Raw genomic sequence first — 24,420 nt, 5'->3', positions numbered from 1 at the left:
TGCAGAGCCTTCCCCCCTCTTGTGTGTCCGGGTCTGCTCCGGGATGCTGCTCCCTGCCCTGTGCCTGTAAAACACGCCCAGGGTGAGCCAGCTTGGCAGCAAACCTTCCCCGCCGGGGCTGTGTGGAGCCTGGAGGTTGGCTGGGGCTGCCAGGAACCGCAGCCATGGCAATGTGATTAGAGAGGAGCAGCTTTGAGCATTAACTGAGTTAACAGGGCGGCCTCCCCGGGCCGGGTGCTGGCCATCAGTGCTGCCACCCTCAAATTGCTGCACCAGCTTGGGGTGCTTCAGCCTGACTGAAGAGAAGGCAAACTGCAGAGCAGGGACAAGGCAAGGCACAGGGGCTGGAGCTGCTCCAGCTGCTTTGGCTGCCAGGGAAAAGATTCCCAGCACAACCCCCTGCGTGTAATGGACCTGCTGCCACCATCTGATTCTCACTGCTTCTTTCTTTGTGTCTTCCACACTCAGAACGGCTGATTACTCTTCCCTTCTGGCTCCGTGACCTGAGATTACCTCGGAGATGATGGCTGGCTGTATCTGAAAGATGCAGATTATCCTTAAGCTAAATAATTACGGACACTCGGTGGCGTGGACTTTGGGAGTCCAGGACGGGTGCTCCCCTTGTTTCCCGAGGGAGGTGGTGGATGCTCAGCACTGTCCCAACCCTGGCTGCCGTCCCTGTGCCACGGCTGTGAGCAGGCGTGGATGACCCCGGCCCTTCCTGGCAGCGCTGGCTCCGGTGCTGGGAATGAGCGGCCGGTGGGTGCGCGGCCGGGGGAGACCGGCCGGCCCCTTCCTGGCCGTCCCTGTGGTCAGGAAGGGCAGGGCTGTTTCTCTCACTTATTTACAACGTGCTTGACAAGTGCGAGTAAATGAGCTGTCAGCAAAAGCAAACAGTGTGTGACCGAGGGCTGATTGGAACCAGGGCCGGTGGGGCGGGAGGGCTCCGGAGGGTGTGGGGACAGCCCTGCTCCCCGGGCACCTGCAGCTGCGGATGGGTCAGTGCGGGTCACCCCTCTCCTGTCCCATCCCCTGCCTCCTCTTCCTCGTCCCAGGTACCCACCCTGTTGTCCCTCCACAATCCCTGCTCCTCGGCAGCTCCCTGCCCCAGCAACTCCCTTTCCTTACACTGGGGTATCTCCCGGGCCTTCCTTGCACAGTCAAGGGGCTACTGGCCCTGGGGTGGCTGTGACAAGCACTTGGGGACAAGGTTGTGGCCAACCCCATTCCTCCCTGTCCCTCTGAGCAGGTGCTTCACTCACAGCAGTTCAGTCAGTGTGATCAGCTCTTCGATGGGGAAGGAGGGGAGGATTTCGTATTTTCTTAATTTGTTTTTTGCCAAAGTCTTTCCATTTTGGGCTGGGAACCTGCTGCCCCATCTGTGCCAGCTCTGCTCCAGGGCGTCCTGCTGATCTGCTGCTATGGGGCAGGGCATGGCCAAGGGGCAGGAAACCTGGATCTTCACCAGAGACTGCTTTCCTTCCACGATACCGACACGAGGGACTGGGCAGGGCTGAGCACATCACAGCAGCCCCTGGAGGGGCAACCTGTCCCTGGCCACAGCCTCCAGCACCTCGTTTGTGCTGTCAGGGGGCTCGAATAGGGGAGAAACCTTGAGGGTGATTCTGCCCCAGTGAGGGTTAAAGCATCAGCTGGCAGGATGTGCAGCCAGGTCACAAACCCAAAGCTTTGTGTTGTTGCACTGTTCCACACCAGGGAGCACAGCCCAGCTCGCCCTGGACTGGGAAAACTCCTTACTGAGGACAACCAAAGGCTCCATGGATTTGTGAGGCCGTGGCACCAGAGACGCTCTTCCTCTCTGAGGCTCCAGTTCAGCTCTGTCCACTCTAATCTCTGGAGGAAGCTGTCCCTCCTGGAATAGTCATGGAACCACAGACTGGTTTGGGTTGGAAGGAATCTTTAAGATTATCCAGTGCCACCCCCTGCCATGGGCAGGGACACCTTCCACTCTCCCAGGCTGCTCCAAGCCCCATCCAATCTGGCCTTGGGCACTGCCAGGGATCCAGGGGCAGCCACAGCTTCTCTGGGCACCCTGTGCCAGGGCCTCCTCACCTCTGTAGTAAAGAATTTTGTCCTAATATCTGACTTAACCCTGCCTTCCTTCAGCTTAAGGCCATTCCCCCTTGTCCTGTCACTCCATGCCCTTATCCAAAATCCCTCTCCAGCTCCCTTGGAGCCCTTTTAGACACTGGAAGGGGCTCTAAGGTCTCCCCAGAACCTTCTCTTCCCCAGGCTGAACAGTTGCACATCAGTTGGCTTCCAGCCCTCACTGCCAGGACACGAACCAAGGCCCCAGGAAGCTGGGATGTGCCTGTGGGGCTGGGCTGGTGTACGGATCTGTTTGTCACCTCCCCTGAGCCCTGGGTCACTGAACCCTGGCTCCACCTGGCCTCTCTGCGCAGCCCGGAGGCTCTTGGTGCTGCTCCTGGTGGCACCGAGGCTCCGGGGGCTCCCAGCTGGCTCCCAGCGCCCGAGGTGTGGAGCAGATGGGCCAGCTGAGAGCCACAGCTCCCCTGGGCTCGTTGGTTTGCTTAGCTGGGCTCCAGAGCCATGAGGAGAGCGGAGCTCTCCCAGCCAAACAGCGGCTCCCGTTCCTCTGGGTGCTTCCCGTTCCTCTGGGTGATTGATTCCCGTTCCTCTGGGTGATTCCCGTTCCTCTGGGTGATTCCCGTTCTCCCAGCTTGCATCCAGCGAGCCCGCATCCCCCCGCCCACCAGAGCAGGAGGGCTCGGGATTGGAGCCGGGCAGGAGCAGCCGCCAACACTTCCATCATGGCCAGAGGCAGTTTTAAACCCTGGAAGGAATCCCCAGAAGGGCTGGTGAGAGGGAAAGTGCCGGCAGGAGCGGCGCCGGCAGCCCGGGGGGGTTGAGCGGTGTGAGATCATTTGCACAGGGTGGTCAAAGGCACAGACTGAGTGCTCCGAGCCAGCGCTGCTGTGATTTAATGAAGGTGCTGGAAGTGCTTTGTTGCAGCCTGCCAGGCTGGAGCCCTGCTCCAACCTTGTCCCCAAACACCTCCTGCCTCGGGTGGCTGCTCCTCCTCTTCCCTCCCAGCATGGCAGGGGCTGTGAGTGTGTGGCTGGGCAGCCAATGAAGTCCAGTTCAAGTAACTCCTTGCAAAAGTTACTCAAACCCCGATATCTTTGCAGAGTCAAAGGACCTATTCAAAATTCCAGGGACCTTTGGGTATTGATGCCCAGAGTGGTGTGGGACTGATAGGCACAGCTTCATCCTGCCCCTGTGGCACCCCCTGGCCCTCCACGAGGCTTGGTGTCCTGCCCTGGAACGAGCACCTTCCTGCTGGAGCAGCAGGGCACTGCCAGCACCACTGCAGGAGGGCTGTGCGTGGCTTTGGAGCCAACAGTGTTGGTTTTGGGACCGTTTGGGATTCCTCCCTCCTGTGTGTGGCTCTGGCCACAGCCCTGTTGGAGGCAGTGACAGCAGAGCTGCTCTGCCAGGCCCTCTCCTCTCGGTGGATGTTTTCTTCCAGTGATCTCTGCTGGCAGCAGGAGCAGCTTCCAGCACCAACCTCATGGTCCTGTGTAAGTGGTGTTGGGATGAGTCCTTCCCAGTGGATCTGCAGTGGCTGAGTGCATCAGGCTCTGGATGTCACCTCCCTCATCCCTCCCAGGGGACAGAGCTCTGCCCCAGCCCATAATGCTGCAGAGATTCCCCCTCTGAGCAGCACCGAACGGAAAGGGTGCTGAGGGTTGTGGGCTGAATGGCAGTGACAGGATCTGCTCCTTCCTCCCCCTTTCCCACCACTCTGGATTTTTACTGCCAGGGATATTTATGACCCAGACATCATCTCACAGCTCTGGGTCCCCCGGCACTCGCCGTGCGGTGATGAGGCTGCAGGCAGTAGCTGGAGCCCGGCTCAGGAGCTGTATCCCCATCACAATGGACACAGAGCAGTGGGTATGGGCAGGTTTGGGTGGTGGCTGGGTCATTCCTGACTGAGAGGGGCCAGGGACCCTCAGGCTGGGGGTGCTCTAAGTCTCAGGGACATCCAGGTACCCCCACTGTGGTGACATCCTGTGTCCCACAGACCTGCAGCTACCCAGGTGGCCTCGGGGAGGGAACAGGCACAAGCCCCAGCAGGCCCAGCTCCCTTCACCAGCGCAGGCAGGATGGGAGCCGAGCACGGCTGTGGGGGTGACTGTGCCATGTCACTGCTGTCCGTGGTGACAGAGGGTGTCCAGTGAGACCAGGGAGCTCCCATATTTCCTGTGCCACTGCAAAGCTGTGGCTGCCTGTGAGGCAGAGCAGGCAGCACAGGTCCTCTGCTCCATCGCAGGAGCATTCACGGGGCTGCAGTTGGCCGGAGCACAGGGACATGTGTGTGCCCGAAGTCTGTGCTGGAGGAGAGCTGAGCACAGCGAGGACCCGTCAGTGAACGGTGGCTGTGGGGCAGATAAAACCAGCACGTGTCTGAGAGTGGCTGTGCACACACCCCTCGCTGTGCTCTCTCTCTGGAGCTGTCAGGACAACTTGCCTGCCTTGGTCAGTGAAGTGTAATCTCAGGAGGAGAAATGCCCAGTCAGGCCCCCAGCCCGGTGTGCACGGGGCTGTCACGAGAGGGCACTGGCCTTGCAGGAGAAGAGGAGGAGCAGATGGTCATGCGTGGGCTGTCCCCTGGATGGACACTGTCCACCATCCTGCCTGTTTATTCTCCCTGTCCCTGCCCATTGGGGTCGAGCCGCTCACAGAGATTGGGATGCAAAGGGCAAAGCGCCCCATTGCAGAGCATCCCCCACTTCAGAGCTGTCCCTTCGCCACAGAAAACAGTTTGGGGGGAAAACCCCACAAACAGCGAACTTGCAGCAGAGTTTCATTAAGCAGGAAGCACCGGGATCTCTGCGCTCGGTGTCGCTCGGGGGCAGGACAGGGCAGCAGAAGGGGAGCGCGGCGGCTCTCGGGGTGATGCAGGCCTTTCCTCAGGGCACGGCGGCCGTCCGCTGCTGTCAGCAGGTAACAGCACCTCCAGGGAGAGCCGGCAGAGCCATAAATAGCACGAGGGGCACGAGGGAGCCGTGTCTGGGAGAGGCTGGGGCGGTTTCAGCCGCCGCTTGACACGGACATTAATAACGGCGGGGGCAGAGCCAGAGCGCTGCGCCAGCAGCAGCCGAGCGCCGCCGCGGGCACATGGCGGGGCCGGGGCTGCCGGGGGAGATGCCGCTCGCTCGGCCCGGGGGATGCAGCTGAGAGCCCGCATTTGGTAGGTTTTACTCGCAAAGATTGCGGCCTGAAGGCCGGACCCTTCGCTGGGCAGGATCCGGCTCAGGCTGAGGCAGAGGCACCGGGCGTCAGGGGCGCTGATGTCCTTGGGGATCCGAGGCACTCGCTCCGCTCCCGGCCCTGCTCTCTCCTGGGGGACCTGTGGCTCCTGCACAGCTCATTTGGCACCAGGTTGGGCTTGAGGGTTGGTGAGGAGCACCCGGGAGGAGCGCAGGGGCATTTGTAGCGGCGGGGACGTTTCGAGGTTGCCTCTCAAATTTGGGCTGTGCGCGGCTGTGCCGTCGGCACCAGCTGGCTCCTGCTGTGGGACCAGCATTGCAATGTGCCCACAGTGTGGGTTTTCTGCTCCAGGACTTTTGCAGCCTTTTGGATACCCTCCCTGGACTGGCAGGGGGGAACAACCAGCAGGTTCAGCCTGGAACTGCAGCCGTGACACGCTCGGAGCCTCGCTGGGGATGGAGGGCACCGGGCAGGGGACGGGTTGGGGTCCGGAGCTGGGAATGCCGGGGCAGCTGCGGGTCGGGGCTGGCAGCCCGGAGCTGCGGCGGTGACGGCGTGGCAAGGGTTGGTCCCGGGTTGGTGGCCGCACCTTTAGCAGGTGGTGACACCGAGGTGCGGGGTGCAAGCTGAGCCCGCAGCCGGGCTCCTCTCCCCGGGCACGGGCCGGGCTGCTGCCCTCGGAGAAGCGTCGGCTCCTTCCCGCTGAGTTTCGGGAGCGGAGCGGCCCCGGGAGCGGCGCAGGGCTGGGGCTGGGCAGAGCCCCGTGGGCAGCGACCCGCTGGGAATGCAGGGATGGGGAGCGGGATTTGTGCGGGGACCACGGGATCGCTTCCTCCCTCGTGAGGGCTTCTCCCGCCAGCGCTCTGAGGCAGCCCACGGCCAGGTTTTTGGGGTGGTACAAACATTTCCCCCCGCAGCGTCCCATCTGTGCTTCCACCCTCAGCGCCCTGCCCCAGGCACTGCTGGCCCTGCTGTTCGGGCTGATACACCCGCGCTGCTTTTGCTGTTACACTAATTGCTCGGGATCAATTATTCATTGTGCAGTAATGAAGCAGGGAGAGGGTAGAAAACCCGGCTGTGCAGCCAGCCCCGGGCCCTGGCCGGCCCCGCAGAGGGTGAGGAGCAGAGCTCGGGGAGTGCTCCTTGTGAGCACTTTCACAATGACTCCCATGAAGATTTTCTCAGGTTTTGGTAGTTCTGCTTTGCACTCCTGGCTTTGCTTTCTTCCCCTCATCCATGCTGTGCATTAGATGCTGTTCCCTGGAGCTGTGAGCTTCCTTGGTTCTTTGTTGTCACTTTTTAAATCCTGAGGTGCTCATCACCAGCAGCGTTTCAGAGTCATGAAACTGATCTGGTGCATCTGGGCACAGTTTGTCCCATGCTAAGAACCGGAATTGTAAAATATTTTCCTTCTGCTTTAGGAAAAACCTACTTTGGAAAGGTTGATGGGGCCCTGGATGATGTAGGTGCTCTTCTCCCTGCAACCCCTCTGCTGTGGGGTGGGATGTTGCCTCCAGCACAGGGAACCCACTGCTGTCTGCATCTCTCCCAAAATAACCCTGGAGAGAGAGTTGGTCTCATTCCCATGGAGTTAAATGCTTTTGGGGACAGGCGAGGCACCTTGGAGCAAAGGCCCTTTGAAGGGCAGCAGGAGCCAGAGAGGTTCTCCCATGGGACACACAGAGCATGGCGCTGCCATGGTCTGGGACAGCCACAAGATCGGCTCTTCCTGCAGCATCCCAGGACATCCATTTGCTCCTCCTGGGTGAGAGCACAGCTGCAGCAGCACATCCCTTGCTCTCCTGCTCACATCCATGTCCAACAGGCTTGCAGGGACTTCCCTGCTTTTCCCAATCCCTGAGTTTGGCTGAGGAGGTACCTGGGTGCAGGGCAGCTCTCTGAGCTGTGTTTTGCCTCCTCTTCCTCAGCATCACCACAAAAGAAAGACAAAACTTGAGCATCCCCATCAGGAGCCAGGGGAGACTCAATTACATGTTCCCATGGCCAGGCATTCCTTGAGCCACGGTGGCTCCATGACTGAGAAGAGCAGAGGCTTTGAAATGAGAAGCTGAGAGCCTCAAAACAATCCCTGACCTCCCTGAGCTGGGGATTTCAGGGAATGCCACTCCTGGCAGTGGGAGGGCTGGCAAGGGCAAGGGCAGGGCAGGCTGCACCTCCCAGCTGTGCTGTCTCCATGGCTGGGGTTTTCCCAGCTGGAAGTCCTAGCTGTGGGCCACCAGCAAGGCCATATTATTTAAAGAAATGCTGGAGAAGTCGATGTTGTGCTGACGGTTGCTGGAATTTTCTCTGCTGGTCAACTGGACAGTCCTGGTTGTGAGAGCAACTGGGAAAAAGCTGCTCGAGGTACAGACCAAGGAGCAGAGGGTTTGCAATACTTCTGCCATGCCTTGGTTTCAATAAAACTTAAAAAACCTTGAAAAAAACCTTTATTTTTTGGGTCAGGGAGTGATCCTTGAAGGCACAGAGAACCCAGGAAGTGGGTAATAGGTGCAAGGTTTGAGGATGTTGGAGCAGGCAGGGCAGTGTTGGCTTTTTTTGGAGTGTGTTGACACTTGTTGAATGAGGAGATAATTCTTAGGAACTCTCTTGCTGTTGCTCTGGTCTCAGACCCATCATCCTCCTTCCCTAAAATGACCCCAGAGAGCCATCCTGGGGTTTGGAGGCAGTTCTTGCTTCTGCTTTCTCTTCCCCTTCTCAGGAAATGCTACTTTGACCTCTCAGTCTGAGAGAGACTGAAACAGTGAAGTGTGAGATCCTCCAGGGAGGATGGAATAAAACTCCACAGTCCCTTGACCTGCCCGGATCCAGACAGGGAAACCCAGACACTGGGAATGGGAAGAGCAACTTGTGGAGTGCAGGGAAAGATGCAGATGGTGAAAAAAGGGAAAGCTGCACATGGAGAACAGGGACACCCAGATGTTGAGAGCAGTGGGAGCAAGGCATTGAGAATGGAGAGATCCAGATGTTGGCTGCTGGCTCCTGAGCGGCTGCTGCAGTGAGAGCATGGAATGTGTTGGGTGTGTCTGTGAGGTGGAAGGACAGCACCTCCCTGCTCAGACAGCCTCAGACACTGCCTCCACTGCTGCCTGGAGGGACAGGACACAGGGAATGGCTTCCCACTGCCAGAGGACAGGGCTGGATGGGATATTGGGAAGGAATTGTTCCCTGGGAGGGTGGGCAGGCCCTGGCACAGGGTGCCCAGAGCAGCTGGGGCTGCCCCTGGATCCCTGGCAGTGTCCAGGGCCAGGCTGGACATTGGGGCTTGGAGCAGCCTGGGACAGTGGGAGGTGTCCCTGCCCATGGCAGGGGGTGGGACTGGATGAGCTTTAAGGTCCCATCCACCCCTAACCATCCTGTGAGTCTGTGAAACCTGGTCCCATCCCCATCCTTGAGGTCCCAAGTCAGTCAGCTTTGGGCAGCAAGGTGGCCTTGGCTTCGTGCTGATGAAGTCCCTGGTGCCTCCAGCCAGGAGCAGGTCTGGCAGTGATGGCATTGCTGCCTCTCCTCCCCTGTCTCTCCCCACCCCAGGTGATGTTGAGCAGAGCTCAGCCCTGTGCAGACAGGATTTCACAGCCCTGGTGATGCTCTCAGCCCGAGATGGAACCAACCCTTGCTCGTGGTGAGGCTGCTGCTCATCCCCTCCATGCCAGAGAAGAGCAGCAGAGGCTCTGATTGAATTAGTGCAAGGATTTAATTTAATCCCCGAACGTCTCTCATTTTAAAGGAGCCTGTTCATTTCCCTCTAGGACCTTATCTGATGCAGGCACCCAGCAACGTGAGCAGAAGGACTGGGCAGATCGGCAGCGTTGGGGGGAGGGCTTTGTGGGGAGTGACTCGAGGGCTTTGTGGGTTTTTCCTCTAATTATTTCATGAGATAATGATGACAGTGATTGCAAATAAAACATCAGCAGCATCACTGAGGCACACGCTGGTGCCAATGGCAGCCTGGCCTGGCAAGGCTGGGAGCATTCCCTTCTTACAAGGAATGACAGTGAGGGGAGTGAAACAGCCCCAAGGATGGGATGAAAGGACCATCTGCTTTGTGCCTGACACCAAATCCAGTTGTTTCATGGATGGGGCGATGTCGTGAAGGGGCCAAGGACATGGTGGTCTCTGAATTTTAGTCTTCAGACTCACTGGGGGAGTTCAGGTGATGCTGAGTTGCAGCTGGGGTGAGTCAGGCTGGGTGTCTCTGTGCTACAGGTGTCACAGGGGCCCTTTGGGTGGGATAAAACAGGACAAGGCACAGCTGGACACATGTGGGCTCCTGCCCAGCTGGCTGTGGTGCCTTCCTGGAAACCTGCCTGGCTCTTTGCCCCTGAGCTCAGGCAGCTACTGCTGGGCAGTGTCAGTGCTGTCCCCTCTGTGCACATGGGACTCACACACCCCCGGGTGTTTCCTGGCGGTGACAGCAGCTTCTGCAGCCCAACATCTGCTCACAGCTGCCCGGGGATGTGCAGGGGTGGTTGTCACCTCCGTGCCCTCCAGCAGCAGGGTGGCTGTCCCAGGGGATGCTGTCCCAGGCTGGGGCCTCCAGGGGGACACAACCTCTGTCCACTCCATGGGTGCCCCTTCCCGATGGGATGTGAGGCTGGATGGGTTCATTCCTGGGGCTGCTGCCCTTTTTGAAGCTGAAGTCAACTTAATTTATACAGAGGGGGTGTCTTTGTTAACTCCAGCTTTCTGGTTGCTGCTGGGTTTGTGCAAATGCTTGGATCTCAGCTGGGGACACAGTGACTTTTCTGGGTGACTTGTTAGCTGGGGGTGGTCCTGTGGAACAGCCCCAGCCCAGGATGTGCGTAGGAGGGAATTACTTCCTAAAGGGAGGATTTTTCTCTCCTTTGGTCTTTTTTCCCTGCTGGGCTGGTTTTGCCCCTTTGGCTTATACAGAAAAATCACACAGGACCCTACGCTGGCCGGGGAGGGCTCAACCCCTGCTCACAAAAACAGCCTTGGAAGTTTTTCGCTTGGGCTTTTCCCTTTGAAAGGACAGAGCTTGTTCAGGCCTTCTCCAGCTGCAAAGAAACCTGGAAAAACCAGCCCCAAGGGCTAAAAACCCAACAGGAGCTGGCAGGAATGGCTGTGGTTTTGTAGGGCTTACCCAGAGCCACGGGCTGAGCTGGGACAATCCAGGGATGGGCTGAGCCCAGCGCTTCCCTTCGGCATTTGATAACGTGGTGCAGGAGGGGCCAGAGCTGCTGGACGAGCTGCTGGATTTCTCTGCAGCCCTTGGGGAAGATCCTTGCAGGGCAGCAGCTCCCAGGGGACGCGGAGCCATTGGGGTGAGGATGCTGTTACAGCTCTGCCGCTGCGCCTGGAGCCGAGCTGGCACCCTGGGGACCCTCAAAACCCACCGGTGCTGCCAGGTGCTGGAGGGGGGAGCTGAGCACCACCATTGCACTCCTGCCAGCTGGGGGAAGCTGGTGTTCCAGGGCTCAGGAGCAGGGCTGGGTGCTGACAGAGCAATGGGTGACTTGGCACCACCTGGGGACACGGGGACGATGCCATCCTGCCCCACTAGAGCACTGCTAGGGTGGTACAAATCGGTGCCAGCCTTGTAGGTGGGGTATTAGGAGGGGAAAGGCTCCTCAGGAAGGAGGCCAGAGAGATTTGGGGTGCTTCTGCTTTCATCCCTCTTTATCTTCCCCTCTGGCAGATGCTGGAGACGGACGCCGAGAAGCCGGGGCAGATGCACTCGGAGGATGGGAAGGCAGCAGCAGTGGGTGATGCCCCTCTGGTTGCCAAGGCAGCGGCTCCGGCCGAGCCCTGGGACGCTCTGGGAGCCACCCGGGCTCCTCTCCTGGCGGAAAAGCAGCCGGTGGCCACCGCAAAGGGAGAGGAGCAGCCCAGCTCCCTGCCAGCCTTTGTCATCCCCGAGCTGCGCCTCGACAGCACCTTCAGCCAGGACCCGGTGGGCCCGGTGGGCAGCACCACGGACGGCGAGGACGAGGAGGAGGACGAGGAGGAAGACGAGGATGAGGAGGACGAGGAGGAGGAGGACAGCGACGAGCAGTACCTGGACAGGAACGAGCTGAAGCGCAGCAGCATGATCGAGACGTCGGGCGGGCAGCCCGGCTACACCCTGAGCGTGCAGGGCTCGCTGCGGCGCCGCACCCACAGCGAGGGCAGCCTCCTGCAGGAGGCCAAGGGCCACTGCTTCACCTCCGACACCACCCTCAACTGCTCCGACAGCCAGGGCACCGCCGCACACTGGGCACTGCCCTCCCCCAGGACCCTCAAGAAAGAGCTCGTCAAAAACGGCGGCTCCATCCACCAGCTCACGCTGCTCTTCTCGGGCCACAGGAAGGTACGTGAGCCACGGGCGGCCGTGGTGGTGGGAGAGCTCCTGGGGTGGAGGTGTCCTGGCACGTGGTCCCTGTCTCCATGACCATGGCCAAGCTGCCTTCTGAGCGGTCAGGAAGGTCCCTGGTCTGGCAGCAGCTGCGGGAGCACCCGGGGCGTCACCCAGAGCAGCGCTGGGGCCGTGGGTGGCCATTCCCACCGCTGCACCCAGATCCTGCAGGTCCCATGGCCTGGGCAGCCGCTGTCTGCTGGGACTGGTGGTGGCAGAGGTGCACCTGGGGGTCTGTGCTTGCAAGGGGCTGCTCACAGCAGCAGTGGGGATAATCCCTGGTCACAGAGTCCCCAGTGTGCAGGGGATGCCAGCCAGCAGGCTGCCCCCACCAGCCTCCTGCAGGGCTTCGGCCCCTCTGGGGGTCCATCTCATGCAAAAGCTGTGGTCAGCAGCGAGGTGTGACCCCACCACGCAGGAGGAGCAGTGGAGGCTGTGCCGAGGGAGCTCTGCATGGGACTGAGCTGTGCAAGCCCAGGGGCCTGGGGGGCTCCCTGAGCCCCCGGAGCAGAGCTGGCCCTGGCTGCGCTGTTGTAGGAAACAAGGTGCCAGTGCAGAGATCATTCATGGGAAGTGCTGCTGTTCCTGTTCTCCCCGGGTGACACTGGCAGGGTGCTGCGAGTGGCCTCTGGTCCCACACCCTGCCCTGCCCCCTGAGCCCCCACCAGCTCCATCCCTGCCTTGCCTCTGGGTGCTTCTTGGGGCTCTGGGTGCTGCTTGAAAAGCCGCCCTGATGCTGTTTCCTGGAGCACTTTTTGGGCTCAGAGTCCCTGCCCAGCTGGTGAGAGCTCCTCCTGGGGTTACAGGTGCTGGGATGGGGCTGCTGTCCAAAAGGTGATCCAAACTCTCTTGGAGACTGATGCCAACAGTTGTGTGCAGGAGAAGAAGGGGGGTTCAGACCTGCCCTATCCCCGATAAAGAAAAGCCATCCTCGTGTCAGGGGCACGGCCGCTGCCTGCCGCACGTGCGAGGGAGGTGGTGACACTGTCAGTGTCCTGGTAGAGCTGCTGTGAGCAGTACCCTGAAGGAGGGCTCACAGTGCCGCTGTGTGTGCAGCCCTGAGCCTGCAGCCCTGCAGCCCTGCAACACTGCAGCCCTGAGCCTGCAACCCTGCAGCCTTGCACCCCTGAGCCTGCAGCCCTGCAGCCCTGCAACCCTGCACCTGCACCTGCAACCATGCAACACTGCAGCCCTGCAGCCCTGCAGCCCAGAGCCTGCAAACCCTGCAACCCTGCAAGCCTGCAACCCTGCAGCCCCACAGCCCCGCAGCCCTGCAGCCCTGAGCCTGCAGCCCTGCAAACCTGCAGCCCTGCAGCCCTGCAGCCCTGAGCCTGCAGCCCTGCAACCCTGCAGCCCCGCAGCCCTGCGGCGCTGTCCGAGCCGGGGCACCTGGGTCGTGCCCCACCCTGCTCCGGGGAGCCTCCAGCTGCGCTCCCTGCTCTCGCCTGGGTGGATGCTCTCCGCAGAGGTGAACGGAGCTCCTCCTGCGTTAAACTGCTCTGGTGCACATTAGACTGGGATTTTTGGGGCGGGGATCGGGCAGCCTGTGCCGGCGAGGAGGGCAGTGTGGTGGCTGCACCTCCTGCGGCTCCCACTTCCAAGCCTGCAGCAGCTCTGGCTGCCTGGAGCCTAAATCCCTGGCCCTGTGTCCTCCTGGGCACCCCTGCCTGTTCCTACTGCCCTGTTCCCACTGCCTGCTCACACCACCCCGTTCCCACTGCCCCTTTCCCATTACCCTGCTCCCACTGCCCCATTCCCACTCCACTCCCACTGCCCTGCTCCCCTTGCCCTGCCTCTCCAGCTGCCTGTGGAGGGTCTGCAGCAGTCAGGGAAGCCGGACACGGGGCTGAGCCACTGTGGGATTGGGCTACTGCCACCCCCTGCCTACACTTTGGAGGCACTTTTATTGGTCTGTGCCTTTGAATAATTCAATGAAACCTCCGAGGTTTTTAGAGCAGGACACTGATGCACAATTCCCATACGGAATTCCCCCACCAAGCTGTCAAGCACTGGCAACGCCTGCACCCGGCGGCCTCGGCTGCAGGGCCATCACATCCATCAAGGTTCTCGGTTATTTTCCCAGCTGGGAGTGTTCCAGAGGGGCTCATTGCAGAGCCCTGTTTAACACCATCGTGCCCGGTGTGCCTCCCGCTCCCCTCCTTCCCGCACAGCCGCTCGTTTTATTGGGCATTGTGGCGAGCGCTGGGACTCCTCGGGAGAGCTCTGCTGCTGCCTTTTGTCCCCGAGCACGGAGCCTCTCCGGACAATGGCAGGAAGCCCCGGCCAGCCCGTCTGCCGGGGCCGGAGCGGCCCGGGGAAGGTGCTCGGCGAGGGCCGCATTGTTCGGGGCCGATAAACTCCGGAAACCCGGGCGCAGAATGGAAGGAAGTGTCCGAAACCTCGGGCCCGGGGCTGCGGGGCTGAGCACAGGGTTCCCACGGCCCGGCCGCGGGGTGATGATCCTGGAAAGCGCCTGGCAGCCCCGGGAGCACGGGGATGAGGCGGCGGGGGTCGGGTGGATGCAGGGCTGGCTGTGAGCGTCTGCAGCGGTCAGGAATGGATGGAATGCTAAAGCCCCCGAGCTATGGTGATCCCGAGGGTGTCCCCGCCCGGTGCCAGGCTTTGTGGCTCAGAGGCTGTGCTGGCGCTGCCCTGAATTCATGGCACATCCCAGGTCCCCTTGGTTTGTCCAGGCTGCCCTGGAGCAGTGCTCAGAGAGCAGACTTGTAAACTGCAACGATAGGATTCAATTATGGGCGAACTGTTCTGATTTCTCCTGCCTGGGGACTGCTGGGAACTCCTGACTGATTTTGGATGCCCAGCCTCGTTCTGGGAGGCTCTTTGGGTAGTGGCAGGATCCCTGTGCCCACTCAGGAGCTAAGTAGGAGCATCAGGAGTGGGGATGGGAACGCCCTCCCTGTAGGAGGTACCACTCCTTGAACCTGGAGGGCACCTGGGCCGCCAGCTGTGGGGTCACCTTGGATGCTCCAGGAATGCCACGGGCTGAAGGAGGCAGAGGATGAGTGAGGGGAGGGAGGTTCCTGCGTCAGGAGCTTGTCTCGTGTCATTGCCATCACGAGGAAGGAGCCCTGGGGGTGCTGTGGGTTTGGTCTATGTGGCTGTGGGCACCATGGGGATGCTGGCCCTGCTGGTTGGTGACACGAAGTGTGGGCACGTCCTGGTGTGATGACACAGTCGCTGTTTCTCTGTTCCTCCCCCAGCTGAGTGGAGCAGACCCTGAGTGCAGCTGTGACGAAGGGGACGAGACCTCCCGCAAGAAACGGAGCAGGAGCCTGTAAGTGTCACATTGGGGGTGGCATCAGGGTGTGCCAGGGCTGTTTGTGGGGTCAGACACCTCGGCTGAGCCCCGCTGGTACCAGGAGCCCTCAGGATCCCCGTCTTTTCCCCTGACTTTTTCCAGCAGCAAAGCCATGAACCAGAGTCTCACTTCAGATGGAATTGTGTCCAGGGAGGGTGGTGGGGTGTGCTGTGGGCACTGCCCAGCCCAGCTGGGAGCACCCCCTTCCACCGCGCCCTGACAGGGGGAAGACACCAGCTCTTGGGAAAAACAGCTTGCCCGGGTTCAGGGAGAGGACATGGAAGCGGTGAAATCTGAGCTGGGGGCCTCCTTCCCGCTGGCCCCATGCCGGGAGGAGGAATGGGGAGGTGGAATGGGGAGGTTTCCCACCGCGGGTCAGGCTCAGCCCTCGCGGCACATCCGCGGCAGCGCGGTGGGAGCAGGGACCGCAGGGACCCCGAGGGACACCGCAGCCCCTCTGCTGCTCCCGGTAAGGCTTTGGGGTGCCAAAAAGTGGGTGCAAGCAAGGACAAGGCTGCCGTGGCCTTTGCTCTCCTCAAACACAGCTGCAGCTGAGGCGGGGCAGGCGCACGAGTGGGGATGTTCGGGAGCGAACTCCTCCGGAACGCGGATCCGGCCGGGTGCCAGGGCCACGGCGGTGCCCGTGGCTGCGTGTCCTGTGCCCCGGGCCACGTGTGGCGGGCAGGTGGAGGAGCCACACGTGGTTCGAGCGGCTCAGGGTGCGAGGGGGCTGCGCACGCAGCTGCCCGGCCTCGCCGGCCGTGCCAGCGAGCGGCACTGTCGGCCCGCGCTGCCTCATGGCTGCCGCCTATTTTTAGCTCTTTTTATTATTTTCCCCCCCAGCACTGGAAATGAAAGCGAAGTCCTTGCAGCAGGGACGTCCCCCCGGCCGCGTGGCAGAGCCGGGGGACGGGGCTGGCGGGGGAGGCTCGGCCCCCCCGGCGCGGAGCGGGTTCTGCGCTCACCTTGAGCCTGCGGGGGATGCTCCGGGGAGCTCTTGGCACCGCATTGGCTGCGCGGCGCGGTCCCGGCCGGCTCCGGGGGTATTTATGGTGCGGGGGCCGCGGGTCGGCACTGGCTCCTTGCCTGGCGCCGGCACACGCTGCCGGCCCCGATGTACCACGCCATGGTGGACTTTTCGGAAAAATACCTGGAAAGGTAGGACAGCCAGCATCCTGCCAGGAACGGGGATGTGCTGCCCAGGGGATGGTTTGGAAGCAGCCCGGGGTGATGGTGCTGGGCCTCGTGGTCATTCTGGGGTGCCGGGGAAAATCACTTTATAGAGGCAACTCCAGAGTGAAACCAGCAATTTTTTATGGAATTATTTTTGCTGTGGCATTTATTGTGCACTGTGGCTGCAGCTGGGGGCTGTCACAGCCTGGGTTGGTGCCACTTGCTCTTTCTTTCAAGGGTGTGCAAGAGGAGCAGCACGTGGAAGTTGGGGAACTTCCTTAGGAGGTGCTTGCCTGGTGTGTTCCAGCTGGAAAATCCACCCAGCAGCCGCGATCACCTGCCTGGTGTGGGCCAGCTGGCCTTGTGCCGAGGGTTGTGCTGTGGAGGTGACCCACGTGTGTCACACAAGGGGTGTTCAGTGCTCTGCCAGCCCCGCCGACTGGTGCCCCGCTAAACTGGGAACGCTGCTGGAATTGTTGTTCGAGGCTGTATGGGGTGGCTTGTCCTGTGTGCTGGCGGGTCCCCGGCTGCCGGTGGCGCTGGCAGCGCATTGATGGGAGGCAGATGGTGTTTGGAGCGTGAGGCTCCGTGTTTGGATCTGCTTTTCCCACGTTAGCGGGTGCTGGCAGCTGGCAGCAGCGGGACGTGTGTCCTGCTGGGAGCACAGCCCAGGGTGTGAAGGCAGTGAAACTGTCCCTGCCCGTGAGGGTACGGATGGCACCTGGGACTGGGGGGAGCGATTGCCCTCTACAGTCATTCTGTGGCTCCTTGGTCTGAGCCCTGGTGTTGTTGCAGGTCTTTTTTTTTCCCCCTCTGGTGGCTGTTTTTTACTCTCCTGGGACTGGAGAGAGCTGTGGATCTGGAGAACATCACCTGGGGGTGGGGTGGTGCATCCATGCCCTGAATCCCTCCTGTCCCCCTTGTGTCCCTCGCCAGGCTGGGCATGGCTTGGTCAGGCAGAGGTGACCTGAGCATCCCCGTTTAGACCTGTGTGACCACTGGGAGGTCTTGTAACATTAAATTTGCGGAGTCAGAAAGAGCAAGAAGTGAAAACTGAAGCCGCTTGCCCAATAAGATGTTGTCAGGTAAGGAGCTTCAGATTTAGAGGGCAGAGTCCACATGTGTTGTGTAAAGGCTCTTAAGTTTTGATAAATACATTATATCCATAGGCAGTGAAATACTGTCTGTGTGCACTTAGCGGCGAGATCGAGGAGAGGTATGTTAAATGGAAGAAATTAAAAACACAGATGGAAGCTGTAATTCTTTCCATTATAAACGTCCCGGCCACATGTAATTAAGATAGCGTTATACTCGCTTTTTAATGAGTGTCAAATCACTGCCATTGGGAGCAGATTGCCAGAGAAGGGAGTGAGAAGCAAGGCCCAAGCGCTAGAACTTGTCATGGCTGCATTTTGTGGGGTTTTTGGGAGGTGTTCGGTACAGGCCCCATCCCGGTGCCCCCGGGTGTCCCCGTCCCCGCTGTGTGCGGCTGCAGTGACCGCGCTGTGCCACGCGGGGGCAGCACCGCCCGCGCCTCCCGTCCCTGCCCGTGCCCGGGGCTGCTCCGGGGGGGGCTCCGGCGCCTTTTCCCACGGAGCTTCCCAAAAATCTGTCCCGCTTCGTGTTGCTGGCAGCTCCCGGGGGCAACCGCGAGCCCCGTGCCCGTGTGTCCGTCAGTCTGTCTGTGCAGGGATGCTGCAGCGGGTAGACCCGTGCTGGGGTGACAGAGTGGGGTGTCTTTGCCTCAGTGCCCCGCGCTGCCAGTCCCGGCCACCCCCTTATGGAAATGTCCCCACGGCCATGCCCGACACGGGCTGGCACCGCAGGCGTGTGAACAGCCGTGGGGAATGTGTGGGTGCACCCACATGGGGGGGACACAGGGCAGCGGGGGGACACAGGGCAGCGAGGGGACACCGGGCAGCGCCGCCGTCCCCGCTCCGCTCCTCAGCCCGCTCCGCCCCGCCGCCGGCCCCGCTGCCTTCCCGGGATGCCTGCGCTCTATAAATAGCCCTCGTAAATCCTCGCCGTGATTATTTTTCCCCCGCCGTCTCTTGAAAGGCCCCACTATCCGCCTCGGCGCTGATTTTTCCACCTTTCCTCAAGTTTCCCCAGCAACGGCAGAGCCGTCCCAAACAGCGGCGGGGCTGACACAGCTTTTACTCACTCGCACGCTCCGCGGCCGCCCCACGCCGCATTTAAAGCTCTCGGGGCTGAACCCTCCCACTTCCCGTTCCGCGCTGGCCGGGGCGGGCAGGAGCGCGGCTCGGGGCGGGCGGCAGAGCGCCCGAGCGTCCCGGCAGCACCGGCTGTCCCCGCCGCACCAGCTGTCCCCGCCGCACCAGCTGTCCCCGCCGCACCGGCTGTCCCCGCAGCACCGGCTGTCCCCGCAGCCATGCCCTTCTTCCGCGACCTGTCCAAGCCGCCGCCGCTGGAGTTCCACGCGGAGATGCTGCTGGCGGTGCAGAGGCCGCACACGGGCAGCCTGCAGCGCCGGCACACCATGAAGGAGTAGGTGCTGGGCGCGGGGGGACGCGGCTGCCGGGGGGTCCCCGCGGGGCTGGCGGTCCCCACGTCCCCTCGCCCGCCCGCTCACACTCGCTCTTCTCTCTAGAGCCAAGGACATGAAGAACCGGCTGGGGATTTTTCGGCGGCGGAACGAGTCGCCCGGGGCCAACCCCTCCGGCAAGCTGGACAAAGTGCTCAAATCTCTCAAGTAGGTGCTGCGAGTGGGTGGCGTGGGCATGGGGACCATGGGGGCTTGGGGACAAGCTGTAGTCTGGAGCTCCTCACCCCGTTCAACGCGTTCACCCCGTTTGGGGAAGCTGTGGACAAAGTTTTTGTATCTGGAGGAGCATTTAAAATATTTTTTGGCTGAAAATCTCCTGCTGGAGAGTGAGAGGTCCTGCCTGGGCAGTGGCACAGCAGCAGCTTGGGCTGGAAACTTACCTGACGGCAGCGTTCTCCCAGTGCCTGTCTGTGGAACTTTAACTGGCCAGAGGATGGTTTGAAAAACCACTTTGCTCTGGAGATGCTCCAGCAGCTGGAGACGAGCCCTCCCTGCTCTTGCTCCTGGCAGCTCCTCCGGCTGCTTGAACGGGACAGCTGAAATCCCACTTCCCGCAGCTCCGCATCACCCGGAGCTTCTCCAGTTCTTGCTCAGACACCCGAAGTGCTACAGCTGCCTGCACAGACCTCCTGGGGTCGGATTTTCTTCCTGCCAGCCTGAAGGCAGCGGTTTCCTTCCGGCAGAGCTGCTGTGGTGCTGCCTGGTGCAGAGCCTGGCTCTGCCTTCAGCTGCTCTGCCAGTGCCAGTGCCAAGGTGGGAGCCAGGGCCAGCCCCACCAGGCACGCAGCGTGGCTTTATCCCCTGGAAACATTTAGCAGGAGGCCGATTTGGGAGCTGGGAGCAGCCGTGCTGGGCTCACAGCCTGGCTTTTAATCCACTGGAAATGTTTAGCAGGCAGCAAAAGCAGCTTTTGCTGCTGAGCTTTGCCAACGTGCCGTCCTTTTTCCACAGGCCCACTCCCGAGGAAGCGCTCAAGTGGGGGGACTCCCTGGAGAAGCTGCTGCTGCACAAATGTGAGTGTGTGTCCATCCCTTCCACTTGTGTTTGCTGCCAGGGGAATATCCAGACACGTGCCTGGATAAAGATGGGATTTCCTCTGTTAATCCCTTCTGGTGTTTGGGGTTACACAAAGGGAAGTTAGCGTGGTTCTTGTCTGCACCCCTCCTGCTCCTGCCTGGCCCTGGGGGAACTTGGTGACAGGGGCAGGTTGGGGCTGCAGCCCCCCAGCTTGGGGAGGAGGAGGCAGAGATCTGTGTCTGTGCCCAGTTTGGGGCTGTGCAGAGGGTCCATGGAGAAGGAGCTGCTTTAGAACATCCCAAAGACGGGGGGACAGTCCTTCTCAGGCACCTCATCCTACATCCAGCCCATGGGGATGGCTGCGGGGTGCTGTCCCCACTCCAGCCCAGCCTCCCTTCTGGCTCTCCATGCTGCAGTCAGGCTGGGGATGTGGCTGCAGCTCCTGGCTGGGCTGTGCTGGCCTGGCAATGCCATCGCTGCCCGTTTGCACAGGGGGGGTTTTCGGGCAGTGCAGGGAAGTGGTTTGGGCTGCAGCTTTGCAGAGTTGCTGAGGGTCTTGTGGGGTGTCCCCTGTCGGAGAGCGGGAGTAGAGCCGTGTCCCTGTCCCCACAGACGGGCTCGCTGCCTTCAGGGCCTTCCTGCGTACCGAGTTCAGCGAGGAGAACCTGGAGTTCTGGCTGGCCTGTGAGGAGTTCAAGAAGATCAAATCCCAGTCCAAGATGGTCTCCAAGGCCAAGAAGATCTTCGCTGAGTACATTGCCATCCAGTCCTGCAAGGAGGTGAGGGCTGGCTCCCATGCTGGTGTGCGGCTCCCCGGCACCGTGGCTGCCTGGGGAGCTGCTCACCAGCCCTGGTGTCTCTGCCCACAGGTCAACCTGGACTCCTACACACGGGAACACACCAAGGAGAACCTGCAGAACATCACCCGCAGCTGCTTTGACCTGGCACAGAAGAGGATTTACGGGCTCATGGAGAAGGACTCGTACCCCCGCTTCCTCCGCTCTGACCTGTACTTGGACATAATCAACCAGAAGAAAGGCAGCTCCCCGCTGTAGGCCCAAGGACTGTCTCGGGGCAGGCTGGGAGCTGTGTGTTTACATGGAATTGGGCAGTGGAGGCCTCCCCGGGAGCTGGTGGGAGCTTGCGGCCCTGCTCGTGCCCCCAGGCCATGGACGTGGGGCAGCTGAAGGCACCGAGCTCGGGGCCGAGGGGACCAACAGGCCGAGCAGTCTGGTACTGCTGCACCACCCCGAGCCACCATCGCTGGTACGACGCCGTCGGGGTGGCCCCGGCATGGATTTAGCCAGGAGGGAAGCTCCCACGAGACTACTGTGAAGCACCTGCCCCAGCCACGAGCGTTGCTGGAAGGCGCAGAGTGAGCCCAGCTCGGCGAGCAGGAGGAGGGATTCTCGTGCAGGGCTCTGGCGAGGGGACAGCAGCACCGACACGAACGTGGTCCCGGACCAAAGCCTTGTGAGCTGGAGCAGCCCCAGGACGCTGCTGTGCTTCCCCATGCCGCGGGGCCTCCCGGCTGCCCCCGAGCAGCTCTGGCAGGAGCCCGGTGCTTCCTCGGCTCATGGTGGGTCCCCCTGGGAGCGACGAGAGCCGGGTCCTTGCCCTGCGCTGGAGGTGTGCAAAGCACCCCCTCCTGCCCTCACCCCTGGTTTATTTATTGCCCTCCTGTAGCTGGACACGTTGCTGTGTGATAGGAGCCCCCTTGTCCTCCCTGTCCCCAAGTTACAAGTGCAATATTCGTGTGTGTCGCGGCCGAGTTCTCCGGCGGAGCGGATGCCTTTTTCTTTTTCCAGGTGTGTAGATTTTGTAAGGTAGCAGATTTAGTGTGCCAGACCCATTCCCTGGCAGCGGGCCGCCGGGGGAGCGTGGTGTAAATATCAATATATCCATGCCCTGACGACGGAGGGGTTGGTGATGGAGAAAAAGCCACTCTGTGCAGCAGCCGCTCTCCTGACTCTGGATAACAATGCTGTGTTTGGGAAGGGGGGTTCCTGCTGGCCCTGGCAGGGTGGGATGCACTGCCTGCCTCCCAGTTTACAGTGCAAAGCATCTCTGCAGCTAGAAAAAAACCTACATTGTCATGGTCATAGGTAAATAAAAGGAGAATATAATTTCTTGTAGATGCCTTTTGTTCGTGCCGTGTTTGTCAGCGCTGGTGGAGCCGCGCGGCCCTCGCCTCACTGAGGAGTGTAAAATCCTGTTACTGCGTGGCTAAAGAAGGGAAAATCTGGTTCTGTGAATTTCTGAGCTGTTACTTGCGATGAAGCAGCTGCCACATGCTCCTGAGGCCAGGTCTGGGTGTAGGAGCAGAGTTTTGCCCAAAGCGAGACTGTTCCCAAGGACAGCGGTCGCTGTTCACCACAGCAGGGCACAAACCTCTGACCACGGAACTCCCAAACACACCAGTGACCAACCTCCTGTGGCTCCGGGTCCCTCTGGGGACACACCAAAAGCAGCAACAAAAAGCTATTGCAGGTCCATGCACAGCTTGGCAGGGCTGCTGCTCCCAGCAAGGGCAGTGCTCGGCTGTGGGATGCGAATGTTTTGTGTTTGGTACCTGAAGTGTCACCTGGTTGTGGTCAGCCTGAGATGGCTCAGGGATGTGATTGTGGTGTCACAGGGCTGTGCTGTGGCTGCCCAGAGGTGCTGCTGGTGATGCCCAGGGATGTGTGGCTGCCCCACCTGAGCGCAGCTCCCCCAGCAGGCACCATCTCTCCTGGGGAGCCGCCTGCTTTCCCTCTTCAACAACCAGCAGGTGATGCCGGGTTGGGACACTGAGGCACAGCTGAGGGCTGGAGACAGCAGGGTCGGTGATGTGGCTCTCCTGGAGATGCTGCTGTCACCCCAGGGTCAAGGTCCATGGATGGTGTCCCAGTGGTGACCCAGTCACTGACCCGGAGCTGCTGGGACCCAGTGGGGGCTGCACACTCCCAGCTGCCTCTCCAGGAGACCCTTCCTCTTTCTCCTGGCATTGCCCAGACCCAGCTGGGAGGGTTTCCCTTCATGTCTGAACTTGACACAGATTTTCTCGCACCTCCCCCCTCTCTCCCTCCATGAGCTCCCCTCACTCTATCCCAAGCCATCAATGTTAGGAAACTCACAGCAGGGACCCTTCATTGCCCCCCCACTTTTCCACGTCCTCAGGCTCACTGGGGCACCCAACAGAGGGTCTGGGCTCGGGGGCTCAGTCCCTGCTGTCACCTTCTCCCTGCCCTGAGCACAGCCCCAGCAGCCCTGGTGCATCCCATGGTGCTGGTGATGCCCAGGACCATCCCAACCCTATAACCATGCTGGGTGCTGAGCCTGGAACCTGCCTTCCCTCCAGGAATTATCCCAGCCCAGTGAGCCAGGCAGGCAGGGAGGGCTGGAGCTGCTGTGGGATGTGTGGGGTGGGAATCTGGTGCTCGGCTTTGATCCCTGCAGGGGACAAAGGCACTGTGGGGGTGGAGAAATGGGGACCTGGGGTGACTCCCTGGAAAGCTGGGAATAGCCCTGGGTGAGTGGCAGGAGCTGGGTTATTGCTGTAAGAGAATTTATTGCTGGTTCCAGGCTGGCGTCACTCGGCAAACGCCATCCCCACGTGCTCAGAGACACTCGATTCCCTGGAGAGATGGGGCTGGGGGAAAGCTGCAAGTGCCATGTGATGTCCCGTGTTTTCCTGGGATGGGCAGTGCCCCCGCAGCAGGACAGGTCTCACAATGAACTCGGGTCTCATCGTGGACTCTGTGGTGAGAGCGAAGCCACAGCTTTGTCCTCACCGTGCTGCGGGAGAGGGGCTGTGACAGCTGCTCCGAGGCTTCGTGCTGCAGAGCAAAAGGTGTGAGGAGCTTGGAGCATCTGGGTGGGAGCTGGGTGAGGGAAGTCAGCCCGTGGAGGGGGTTTGTTCTGGGGACATTGGTTGGGATGGAGATCCTGCCCCACTGCCCTGAGGGGACACAGGGAGCTCTTCCAGGACACTGAGCTTACAGAAGGGGAAGAAAAATGTCCTTATTTAGCACAAAATCAGATGTCCAGGGCAAAATCCAATCATGCCAAGAGAAGAAATTCCTGACTTCTCGATGCCAATACCCCAAGTCTGTGTGATGGGAATGGGAATTAGGTGTATTCCTAATTTGAGTCACAGCCTCAGCTCAACTGGCACTGCTGGAGGGACGTTCCTGTGGCAGCAGTGCTGGAATCATGGGGGTCACCCCCATGATGGGATGGCTCTGGGGGAGGAGGGGGGACGTCACCTGCAATGAAGCCATCCCTGAAGGGTGACAGCAGGAGCTGCTGCCTGTCCCAGGCTCATCCCAAGGCTCAGGGATGTGGGGAAGAGCTGCCTGAGGACATCGCTGGTGCCGCAGCCAAAGGGAATTTCCCAGTGTGGAAACTGGTGCCTTCCAAAATAGGGAGGACCTTATCTCGGCAGATAACAGGGATTTATCTCTGGGCTAAAAATTAGCGGTTGCTGAGTTGCAAATAGTCACAACTCAGCCGTGTTTGTTGTGTGCAAGCAGGGCAAAGTCCACCAAGGTGCTCCTGGTTCATCCATGGGACAAAGCTCACCCAGCTGGAGGCAAAGCTCCCCAGGGAAGGGATTTACATGGGAAAATGGGAATTATCCCCAGACATAGCAGAAAGGTCCAAAACCTGACGTGATTCCGGGTGTGAAAAAGGTAAAATGTCCTAAGGTCCTGGGTTTAATGTGATGGTTCC

The 24,420-nt window shown here is 60.6% G+C and overlaps 1 protein-coding gene across 8 annotated transcripts in view; it reads left to right on the top strand.

The window, feature by feature from the left end:
* Nucleotides 1–21,842, top strand: part of RGS3 (regulator of G protein signaling 3) — a 67,399-nt gene extending 45,557 nt beyond the window's left edge. For 6 of the 8 annotated variants that reach the window (XM_042052383.1, XM_042052385.1, XM_042052386.1 and 3 more), the window contains 6 exons: nt 10,937–11,587; nt 14,854–14,927; nt 18,736–18,837; nt 19,642–19,703; nt 20,320–20,486; nt 20,577–21,842. In XM_042052383.1, coding sequence (XP_041908317.1) covers nt 10,937–11,587; nt 14,854–14,927; nt 18,736–18,837; nt 19,642–19,703; nt 20,320–20,486; nt 20,577–20,762 — 1,242 coding nt within the window. In that variant the 3' untranslated portion in view covers nt 20,763–21,842. Of the gene's footprint in view, nt 1–10,936; nt 11,588–14,853; nt 14,928–15,222; nt 16,110–16,156; nt 18,633–18,735; nt 18,838–19,641; nt 19,704–20,319; nt 20,487–20,576 lie in introns of those variants that run through there. The other 2 variants (XM_042052391.1, XM_042052390.1) reach the window with 2 other exon arrangements.
* Nucleotides 21,843–24,420: the final 2,578 nt, after the last annotated feature.

The sequence above is a fragment of the Corvus kubaryi genome, unplaced genomic scaffold (assembly GCF_017639235.1).
Source record: "Corvus kubaryi isolate FWS band 111438036 unplaced genomic scaffold, C.kubaryi_AGA036_p1.0 78, whole genome shotgun sequence".
Lineage (NCBI taxonomy): Eukaryota > Metazoa > Chordata > Aves > Passeriformes > Corvidae > Corvus > Corvus kubaryi.
Note: the sequence above shows the minus strand (reverse complement) of the source record. Positions and strands in the feature narration are given on the sequence as shown.